At 41.5% G+C, this 11,589-nt stretch overlaps 1 protein-coding gene across 1 annotated transcript; it reads left to right on the forward strand.

Moving 5' to 3' along the window:
- The first annotated feature begins 1,138 nt into the window (after positions 1 to 1,138).
- nr2f1a (nuclear receptor subfamily 2, group F, member 1a) lies at positions 1,139 to 11,236 on the forward strand. Its single transcript, XM_062050975.1, has 3 exons — positions 1,139 to 2,515; positions 3,264 to 3,791; positions 7,785 to 11,236. Exons 1-3 carry the CDS (start codon positions 2,077 to 2,079, stop codon positions 8,057 to 8,059), a joined length of 1,242 nt encoding a protein of 413 aa, XP_061906959.1. The 5' UTR covers positions 1,139 to 2,076; the 3' UTR covers positions 8,060 to 11,236.
- Positions 11,237 to 11,589: the final 353 nt, after the last annotated feature.

Below are 11,589 nucleotides of genomic sequence, written 5' to 3' on the forward strand. Positions count from 1 at the left end.
TGTATGTATTTAATGTCATTTTATATGCACACACACGATTAGCATGTTCCTCTAATGTAATATAGTCTTACTTTTATAAAGACATTGACAAGCTGATAAACAAAATGCTCATTCCCCGTCATGCATATGTCAGGATACCTACAAACAAACGTTATGCAATAATAAAAAATGAAAAAAAAATCAATCTTTATTGATGTGTGTGCACTCTCTGCTGGAGGTTGTAATTGTACAACGTACGCTAGATGGCAGCGCGATCCATTTTTTTCCCCCTGTCTCAGCCTGCCTGCAGGAAGAAAAAAAAAAGCCCTCACACAAAAAGCCGGAATCCCCATGCAAATTCCTCAAATAAATTCACATGATTTTGAATGAGCGTCATTATTAAGACATAATGTGACACGCGGCTATGTAATTGCGCGCCAGAAAGGACCCGGCTAATTGCTGCGTGTATGTGCCCTTTTTTTTTTCTTTTTTTTTTTCCTCTTTGCGCCCCGACATCTTTGCGTGCTATATCACACACGCTCTTGAACGCAGCATTCTTCTAATTGCATCCTCTTGCTTCTTTGACAATACAATACGGCATTTCCCGCACGTGCCGCAATGCGCATGTCCAAGCTTCTATTATAGATGGGTTATAATAACGTGCGTAAAAAGCTTGTTTTTGGGGAGTTTTTTTGCACCATTTTCTGTCCACAATAGAGAATATGTGTGCTATTTTTTAAGCAAAATAGTATGAAAAAATATGATCAAAAATACAACAAAATTGGAGGGATGAGAGCCCCCAGCGGCGAGATGTGAACACTGCAAAAAATATCCACATTTACGCGTGTGGAGCCCTTTTGGGAATAAAATATTTTTTAAAAAATATTTAGCAAAATCCCTTCAGTCATTATTATTGCGAAGCCTGTAAAAAAAAGTGTATTTTTCCCATTAAAAAAATATATTTTACTAGAATAAAACATGCCCAGCTTTTACGCATGGCCATTTTTCGCAGCACACCCAGCAAGAGGAGGATTCCAACCAATGGAGTGAGAGAGAGGGCTTGGCTAGAACCTCAGCCTCCCACTTCTCTCTCTCTCCCTCTCCCTCCCTCCTCCTCCTCCTCTATGCGGGGCTCTGGCCAGTCAGTCGCCTTTGATTATCAGTCTCCAGCAGCCCCTCTCTTGGCTCCTTGACATGAGCACCATATAAGGCGCAGCGATCTCCATAGAAACGTGTCAGTTTCAATAGTAGTGTCAAAGTTCACTATATACAGACATTCGCGCAGATCCCCCCGTTTCGGAAACATTGCTCTGCAAGCTCTTCTTCCTTTCAAGCATTTTTTGGGAGCCTCTCTCTTCTTTTTCTTCGTGCATATTTGTTTTTTTTCTCTCTTCTCCTTTCTGCTGCTGCTGCCGCTGCTGTGATATCTTCTTTTTTTTTGTCCTCCGCGTTGCTCCAGCTGGAGGAGGTGAAAGTCTCGCACGGCGTGGACTCTATCGCTGCAAGATGACGGTGAAGACGGCGATGAGCTTTATTTAAGAATACAGACGCGCCAAATCTGCAGTTTTTTTGTGTTGTTTTTTTTTTTTTATCCCCCTGCGTATGCGCACGGCTTGGAAAAAAGGAGAAAGGAATTTATCCCACCGCAGCACTTTGGATCGATCAAGGTTTTTTTTATTTATTTTGTATTATTTATTTAAATCCTCGCTCATGTGAATCGTTCTCCCTTTGTGGCTGTTTTCTATCAAAGTGCAGCTTTTTTCTCCCCCCCTCTCCCCCGTCCCCCACCCACCCAAACCGGACTCGTCTTTTTTCTCCTACAAGATCGGGGATTCCTGAATGGCTCAGTGCGATTTACCTTCATGGAACTGGCCTCCCGATACTTGCATATCGTGATCAGCCGTCCGCCTCTATTTCGAATGTATCAACCCCCCTCCTCCTCTATGAGATTCCGCGCACTGATTTGACTTTGCACCCATAGTGCAGAAAAAGAGAATAGAGAGAGAGAAAAAAAAAAGACAGACCATTTTTCTTCCCATCCACGCTCCAGACCCAGCAGCGAACATTTCGCTCTACAGCACTTTCCGTGGCCGAGATATGGCAATGGTAGTCAGCGTCTGGCGAGATCCGCAGGAAGACGTGGCCGGAGGACCTCCGAGCGGCCCCAACCCAGCAGCGCAGCCGGCGAGGGAGCAGCAGCAGGCGGCGTCGGCGGCGCCGCACACCCCGCAGACCCCCAGCCAGCCGGGACCTCCGTCCACGCCGGGCACGGCCGGCGGGGACAAGGGCAGCCAGAACTCGGGGCAGAGCCAGCAGCAGCACATCGAGTGCGTGGTGTGCGGGGACAAGTCGAGCGGCAAACATTACGGCCAGTTCACCTGCGAGGGCTGCAAAAGTTTCTTCAAGCGGAGCGTGCGCAGGAACTTAACCTACTCATGTCGCGCCAACCGGAACTGTCCCATCGACCAGCACCACCGGAACCAGTGCCAGTACTGCCGCCTCAAGAAGTGCTTAAAAGTGGGCATGCGGCGGGAAGGTGAATATTTATTTATTTTTTTGCCACGAATTGTGCATGCAATGGACAAAAGATCGTGTATTCCATAGATTATTCATATTTACGCACGCATATATCCCCATAACTCATACATGCGTAACACACACACACACACACACACTCCATCATGGCGCCTAACTAGTTGTTTACCTCCGCAGCTGCACAACTTTACGCATTTTTATTCAGGTTAATTCACACAAGTGAGCCCCTACATTTACAGAATTGTTGTTGTTTTTTCAAAACGGGGTGCAGCTCGTGATCATCCCAAAAAGCGCCTGCGGGAATCCTTTTATTCTCAAGTGTTCTTTTGGCGTGCGTAAAAGGGGGGGAAAGCATAATTTAGACCTAGAATTATCAATATTAAGGAGACTTAGTTGGGTCATCTTAACGATTGTTGTTAACGCAGAAACAGCACTTGATGCTCCTCCAATTACGCGTATTTAATTTACACAGTGCGTGTTTCTTGTGAATGCTTCTTGTCCACTATGTTTGTCAATCCTGGATGCACATTTGGCGTACGTAAAAGGGGAACAAAAGCATAATTTAGATCTAGAATTATCAATGTTGGGGATAATTAGTCGGGCCATCATAACGATTGTTGCTGCGCAGAAAAAGCCTCCAATTAAGCCGATTTAATTTCCACAGTGCGTGTTTCTTGTGCATGCTTCTTGTCCACTATGTTTGTCAGTCCTGGATGCACATTTCCTCTTTTTCTCTCTCTTTTTGTCAGCGGTTCAGCGAGGACGAATGCCTCCAACCCAGCCCAACCCAGGCCAGTACGCGCTGACCAACGGGGACCCCCTCAACGGCCATTGCTATCTGTCCGGATACATCTCGTTACTGCTGCGGGCCGAGCCCTACCCCACGTCCCGGTACGGGAGCCAGTGCATGCAGCCCAACAATATCATGGGCATCGAGAACATCTGCGAGCTGGCGGCTCGCTTGCTCTTCAGCGCCGTGGAGTGGGCCAGAAACATCCCTTTCTTTCCCGACCTGCAGATCACCGACCAGGTGTCCCTTCTCAGGCTGACGTGGAGCGAATTGTTTGTGCTTAACGCTGCGCAGTGCTCCATGCCCCTGCATGTGGCCCCTCTGCTGGCCGCCGCGGGCCTGCACGCCTCGCCCATGTCCGCGGACCGCGTCGTGGCTTTCATGGACCACATCCGGATCTTCCAGGAGCAAGTGGAGAAGCTCAAGACCCTGCACGTAGACTCTGCAGAGTACAGCTGCCTCAAGGCTATCGTGCTTTTCACGTCAGGTGGGTCCCCCTCCCCTACAAAAAAAAAAAAAAAAAAAAACACACCAAGGGCCCCTTTGTGCTCTTTCGTGGCCCCCCAAAAGAAAATGGCTGTGTCACAAACGTGGACTTTACGACATGTTTGCCTTGCAGATGGGATAACAATGTGTGCACTTTGCATGCCAGCTCAAGCCGTAGTGTGCGAAATAGAGGCGCAAGCAAAACCCTACTAATCATCATTTGGAATTGTTGTGTTTTGACGGTGATCGACGAGCGTCCATAAATGTTCGATACAAACCTCACAGCTGAACCACGGATAAATCATCCTCGGGGAAGGGAGAGATGTTAGAAACCGGCTAATATTCCAGGACATTGAACTCAACACGTTAGTTAGGAGTGTGTTGTTTTGTTATTTCAATACACACTTGTTTGTTGGGCGTAATTTAGACGTTTGCTGTAAAAACTACGTAAAAAAAATAAGGAGAAGTACTTTTTAAAGTGTGCATATTTAAATAACACTGTTGTTGGGATTATACATTTATTATAATAACACTAACTTGTTGTAAAACTGCATTAACTTCTTAGTACACATTTTTAGAGTGAAATATGGATTTATTATATTATGTAATATTTTCATCCATCCATCCCATCCATCCATCCATTTTCTACCACTTATTCCCTTTGGGGTCGCGGGGGGCGCTGGAGCCTATCTCAGCTACAATCATATTATACATAAAATTTTCAAATGGTGGCTATAAACTTAAATGACTATAGTTTAATTAGTTATTCATTTATTTTGCAAATTATTTACAACTCCTTCCCAATGATAGTATATTCATCCATCTGAAATTAAATGTACAAATTAAATCTCCAGACGTACATAAAGCTCTTAAAGGACCACAGACATGTAATTTCCCCACTTTGGAATGCAACATTGAAAAAAATATATAGTCAGTCAATTATATATACCCCATGTTTACCTTGAAACGCAATGTTTTTTTTTTCTCATGGCTACACTTTTTGGAGAACCCCTTGGTTTTGGCACTTGATATAGACTCCAGAGTGTTGTTGCTTCAAAGAAGCCTCGATTATTTGCCTTAAATAAATAATCTCATAGTGCTGTCACTATTTGATGCATAAATAATGGGAATGTTTCAACACAGTCGACTGACATCAGCTCTTTATTGACATGTAGTCGCTGTCTTCGCTAAGCTGCATAAATGGTGGTTTGTGTGTGTGTGTGTGTGTGTGTGTGTGTGTGTGTGTGTGTGTGTGTGTGTGTGTGTGTGTGTGTGTGTGTGTGTGTGTGTGTGTGTGTGTGTGTGTGTGTGTGTGTGTGTGTGTGTGCGTGTTGTGTCAGGGTGTATTGTTGTGTTAGGGTGCATTGGACACACACACACAGAGGCCTGATATAGATTTTAGGATCTTTTTCATGCAGACACATTCATCTCTATTGTTTTTGTTTTTTTTTAATCTCACCTGCATTTTATCCTACATAGCAAAAAAAAAACTCAATTGGATGGAGTTAAAGCATATTGGCTGCTTTGGCTTTAAAGGGACACTCAGCCTTAATCCAAAAGGATTTGCATACATGCTTCTTTGAGCGGCCTGGCTAAGGTCACACTAAATCACCCCGAGATCTCAGGGTTGCCCTCGGGTTCACAAGGTTATTGTGTCTGGGCCACAGTGAGTTATAGCTCACAACTCAGCAATAGGCTGAAAAGCCCCCCCCCCCTCCAGCACCCAGTGTTGAAATGACATGTGTGAGCGTAGAAAACAGGGTCAAATAAGAACCCGCAGTGTGGAATTCTGCTTGCTAAAACCCCAAATATTTCAGCAGCTCATTCTAGTCCAGTTTATGTCCCGTTTTAAGCGACTATTGACTTTACCCCGCACTTTCTCCTGTAATATTGCTTCTATATGTTGCTTGGACTGAGACAAAAAAAAAAAAAAACAGGCCAGAGTGGTCTATGGAGAGAAGAGCTGCGAAATGACTTAACAGCTTACTGCAGAGTAATTAGGTCACATTACAAGCAGAGCAATTTCACATTCATCAGGGCCGTTTTGGGCTTCTTTAAAAGTTGAATCTCCAGAGTGCAGACATCAAGAACACGTATATTCTGCATTTTAGGCCTGCATGCATTTGCACCCTCTCCAAAAAAAATCAATTATTGTTGCTTCTGCACACTTTTCTATTCCTATACTTATTGTTGTACAGTGCTTGCAATATTTTGTTGAGTTGCTCCAACTTGCTATGACGCAGCAAGTTTGTTTAAGTCAACAACAGGTCAAATTTGTTTTAATTAGGAAAACAATAATGACGACAAAAATGTTATGAATAATCAAATCAAAATTTGTTTAAATATTGCTTTTCAACACTAAGTGATTTGCACAACAACAGAAACAAAATAAGAAGAGAAGAAAACACACATCATACAAACACACACAGCACTATACATGAACAATAACAAAACATACTGTACATGGCAATGAGGGTTGAGGAAGAAAACACCATACTGGAGAGTAACTCAAATTAACACCATCTAAAAAATAGTATGAAACATATAAAATATATGTAAAAAAATAAATATAAATAATACATTAAAAATGTATTGAAAAAACAAACCATTAAGAGAATACTAGTCGTAATAATAGCAATACATAAAATAACACAATAAAAACACAGAAAATAAGAAGAGTATAACATGATCAGCAAAAAGCCGGATTCATCCATCCATCCATCCATTTTCTACCGCTTATTCCCTAAATAATTGTATTTTTGAAATGTTTGTTTATTGAGATTTAAGGCAAATACAAGTTGCAGGAATACAATCTCATCTCAAATGTTCCCCCAAAACAAGACACCAACCAAATATAGAAATACAATTTAAAAAAAGGCTAAATAAATAAATACAAATAAAATACATTAAAATTACACGAAATAAAATAATAAAACTTGTGGACACAACTGCAAACAATTCTATTTTTTAAACATTTGTTTATTGAGTTGCAGGTATACAATCCCATATCAAATGTTCCTCCAAAACAAGACACCAACCAAATCTAGAAATATGATTAAAAAAAGGCAAAATTAATAAACAAAAATAAGTAAATACAAATAAAATTACACAAAATAAAATAATAAAACTTGTGGACACAACTGCAAACAATTGTGTTTTTTAAAAGTGTGTTTATTGAGTTTAAGGCAAATACAAGTTGCAGGAATACAACACCATCTCAAATGTTCCCCCAAAACAAGACACCAAGTAAATATAGAAATACGATTAAAAACTAAAAAAAGGCTAAATAAATAAATACAAATAATTTAATACAAATAAAGTACATTGAAATTACACAAAATAAAATAATAAAACTTGTGGACACAACTGCAAACAATTGTGTTTTTTTAAAAGTTTGTTTATTGAGTTTTAAGGCAAATACAAGTTGCAGCAATACAATCCCATCTCAATTATTACCTTATTTTCCCCCAAAACAAGATCCCAACCAAATATAGAAACACGATTAAAAAAGGGCAACATAAATAAACAAAAAGAAGTAAATACAAATAAAATACATAAAAATTACACCAAATAAAATACATACACCAGTCAAATAATACAGTTACACACACACAGCCACAGTGCAAATATATAATACTAAAAAGTAAAATAAATATATATTAGTTATCTGTACCAACTGTAAATAATTGTTATAAAAATTACACAAAATAAAATAAATACACTAGTCAGTGGCTTTGCACACACAAAGCCACAGTGCAAATATATAATAATACAAAGTACAAAAAATATATATTAGTTATCTGTGCCAACTGTAATTGTTATTGTTTATGTATTTGTTTTATTTTTTTTTATTAACGACTTAGTGCACACACTGTTTCCCCAAGCATCAACAAAAAGCACTTTTTTGTGTGTGTGGTGAATTATCGTTTTAGCTAGCCCTTATTTGCATGCACACGCATACGAATGACATAAACGTGCGGTTTTGTTTCTGCAGACGCCTGCGGCCTTTCGGACGCTGCCCACATCGAGAGCCTGCAGGAGAAGTCCCAGTGCGCCCTGGAGGAGTACGTGAGGAGCCAGTACCCCAACCAGCCCAGCCGCTTTGGCAAGCTCCTCCTGCGGCTGCCCTCCCTGCGCACCGTGTCCTCGTCGGTAATCGAGCAGCTCTTCTTCGTCCGCTTGGTAGGTAAAACTCCTATTGAAACCCTCATCAGGGACATGCTATTATCCGGGAGCAGCTTCAACTGGCCTTACATGTCCATCCAATGATCCTTAAATGACACACAAATGAAAGAGGGGGGAGGGGGGGGGAGAGGACCAAAATTCAGCACCCATCCTCCTCTATGAAGACTATATTAAGACTTTTTCTCACAAGTTTGGAAGACTTTTGCCCCCCCTATGTGGAGATGGAATATGTACAGAAAAATATTGGAACTGGACTTGTGTAAATCCGCACCCTCATCTTCAAGAACAATACTCGTCATTTTTTGTAAGATACTAGTCTTTATTTTCTTTTTTTTCTTTTTTTTTTTTTTGTATAAAAAAAAATTACAAATAAAAAACATTGTATTGCGCAGTAAGAAGAAGAAGACGAAGAAAAAAAAAGAATCAAGACTTAGCGGGAAAAAAAAAAAAAATGTTTCCAAGCAATTATAAGAATTTGTCCTGTGTCTATATGTACCTCTCTCTGTTTTGTATTTTTTCTGGTTCCAAACCAGGCTTTCTGTGATTCTATACTAATAATTTTTTGATATAACCTTTTTGCTTCTTATAACGAGTGCGGTATATGTTGTCGAAGTTCTCCAAGAATTAAAATTGAAGTGAGAATTAAAAAAAATAAAAATAAAAAAGGAAAAAAAAAGGAAAAAAATAAAAATGAAAGAAATTTAGACAATAAGAAACAAGTCTAATCGCTATGACAATATCACCACTGATGGTTGAACTCCCCCCCCAACCCTTGCCCCCCAACACGATGGACCTGCAGACCACAAACTGACCCCCCCGCCCCCCAGGACATTTTTACTGAGAGGACATCTGGGGAAACCCACCTTACATGCCCCCCTTCCCCCCTCCCCTCCTTCGAGTGCGATCATCAGTCAAAGAGGAGAGACATGAAAAATCAAAAAAGCACTTTTAATATATCATTTCAAAATACATTTTTTGTGTTTGTTTGGTCTTTTGGACAAAAACATTGTTTCTTGAATTTTATTGGTTGTTGCCTTCTTTTTTTTTTTTTTGCTTAGCCTACTCCATGATGCAGCTTTTTTTTCTTTTCTTTTTTTTTTTGCAGAAAGGCTCGGTTGATGATGAAGTTGTGTGATGGTGACTGTACTATTAAAAGACAAATAGGCAACGACGTCTCGTTCTCCAGCATTTTCCCTATACACTTTTTTTTTTTTTTTTTTTTTTTTTTGTGGTCTTGAATGCAGCAAGAGGTGTGGAAAAAGCAGCAAAATAACATCATTTTTTTAGTAACGATGCAAAACACACGAGGTGATCCTGCAGTCCTGATCCAATGCATGCATTGATATTAAGCCACCAAAAAAAGGGTCTGACCCTAAGCTGCTGCGCAGATGCGTGATCAATGTGGAAAATGTATTTTACAGCATGTAAGCCAGTCGATAGGGAGGCGGGAGGAGGTGATGATGATGCATTGTGTGGGGAAAGAAGAGACAAAGATGGAGTGTGTGTTGTACATATGGAAGGTGTGTGTGCGTCCATATTGTGGATTAAAAAAAACAAGGAGTGTGTCATGAAAGCAGATACGGTGTGACATGTGTAGGACATGTGCCTGTTTGGGTGATGCATTCACGGGAGGACACGCGAACGCATCATGGTGAAATGTATAGTCCCTTTATATTAACCCTCTTAATGTCCATAATACGCTTTATTATGACTTATTAGACGGCTTGTGTGTGGTTGCGCAGGTTCAAGCCTATTGATGCTGCAGCTTAGCCTGTTTGGGTGATTTTATTTTATTATCATTTTTGTTGCATTATTGCATGCGAGATGTTTGTTTGGCTGGAAAAAAGGGAGCATGCATGACAAGAGCCCATGCAAGGCTGCTCCTTGTCGTTTTTATGTAGCTGTGCACTAAATGGTTTGCTGGGTTATTAAACGCAGCGTACAGCTGCTTGTCTGCAACATAATGTATTCTAAAATCCCTCCAGAGTATAACCATCTTTTATCCTCTCGCTGAGAGCAGTTTGTTGTACAATTGTTACACTACGGGCTATATAAAGCGAGCTGCAGATGAAATAGTGGCATGTGTTGCTAATTAACGTTTTTCTATGGACCACAAAAAAACCCCACCAGGATTAAAATGTCATTGACGGCACCTATCTGCGACATTTAATCGTGTGTTGCCAATACCAAAAGATGCAATGAGATAAAATAACGTATAGATTATAAAGCTATACATTTTTTTGGTCCATTTTCATTCATCAAACCATGGAGGATTCCCAACATGGGTTTGCTTTTTACGCAAGCATGCAGCTGGGTGCGATTTCACGTTTGAGGTGTGTGTCTGAGAGAGGAACATTTATTAACCCGACATGTCAGCGCAGCGTTCCGTCACATGTCATTTTTCACATCACTTTTACGCACGAGTCCTGCGTAAAAAAAAACAAAAAACAATAACCAAAAAAAAAAACCTTGTGCGCCCATGACGCACGAAACGACAAATGATCCTTTTATTTTGCAAGAAAAAACAATTGCATTTTGCAAAGACAGTCACATCAACGTGGCGATATGTTGACATTATAGGCCTTTAAAAAAAATATAAAAATGTGGTCATTTTGCCACACAAAGGGATACCCCTAAAAACACGCGTGCGTGTGTTGTTGGGGCCGGGTTGCCACAGCAACCTGGTGAGGCTTTTCTTTCAATACTGTATGTATATGGGTATATTTGACAAAAAAAAAGGGTTATTTCTTGATGATTGCCCGTGCGTAAAAGCGCACACCGGTGTGTGCGCTCTCGTAGAGGGAGCAGCTTGCTGTGTAAGCGGATCCTTTTGTGTTGATTTAGAAAGACGCTTGCTGTATATAACGTTCAAGGCTGATAATATCATTGCCTGGCCGGATAAATAAAGCGTTGGCCAAAACCATCGGGTCAGCTATCGATCCGCTTTCTCCCCCGTGCACGGGAGGAGGAGGAGGAGGATGGTGGGACAAAGGGGAGAGAGAGAGAGAGAGAGAGAGAAAGAGAGGTAGAGCCCACTCATTAGCATTCCACAGCCATGGACTAAACGCTGACAACTAACAGAGATATCCAGATCCACACCGCTGCATGCTTTTGTCCTCTCCCCTCCTCCGGCCCTTCATTTCTCCCTCTCATCACAGCCAACTCTCCTTTCTTTTCCTCCTCCCCTTCTATACGCTTTTTTTTTTCTACCAATGGGCCCCGTGCACAAGAGCCAGAACCTCCCAGAGTAGCAGAAGAAGAAGACGAAAAAAATCAAGAAGGGAGGAGAGGAATGAGGAGGGAAGAGATGGGGGGGGGGGGGGTGATGTTGTAAAAGCTGTGCAGAAGTGACAGCGCTAAGCGCAGCAGATTTAGTCAGGACAGACACAATGGCGTGTGTGTGTGTGCGTGCGTGGGTGCGCGCGTGCGTGTCCGTGACTTGACAAACTCGAAGGCGGGAGACGTTTTGAACCGAAGCTGCCATCGCGGGTTGTTTTAAAGCGCTACAAGACAATAAAAACCAGGGGGACGGGGAAAAAAGAAGAAAGGAACATGTACCGACGCGTTGGCGACGTGGATCTGACGCGCATGAATTGTTGCGCAATGTCAGCAGT

The sequence above is a fragment of the Entelurus aequoreus genome, linkage group LG06, assembly GCF_033978785.1.
Source record: "Entelurus aequoreus isolate RoL-2023_Sb linkage group LG06, RoL_Eaeq_v1.1, whole genome shotgun sequence".
Lineage (NCBI taxonomy): Eukaryota > Metazoa > Chordata > Actinopteri > Syngnathiformes > Syngnathidae > Entelurus > Entelurus aequoreus.

Bases quoted from the DNA above. Each gene is read 5' to 3' on its own strand.
- nr2f1a (XM_062050975.1), top strand. From the start codon at position 2,077: ATGGCAATGGTAGTCAGCGTCTGGCGAGATCCGCAGGAAGACGTGGCC. The intron at 2,516-3,263 runs GTGAATATTTAT...TCTTTTTGTCAG, and splicing joins AGTGGGCATGCGGCGGGAAG to CGGTTCAGCGAGGACGAATG. The intron at 3,792-7,784 runs GTGGGTCCCCCT...TTGTTTCTGCAG, and splicing joins TATCGTGCTTTTCACGTCAG to ACGCCTGCGGCCTTTCGGAC.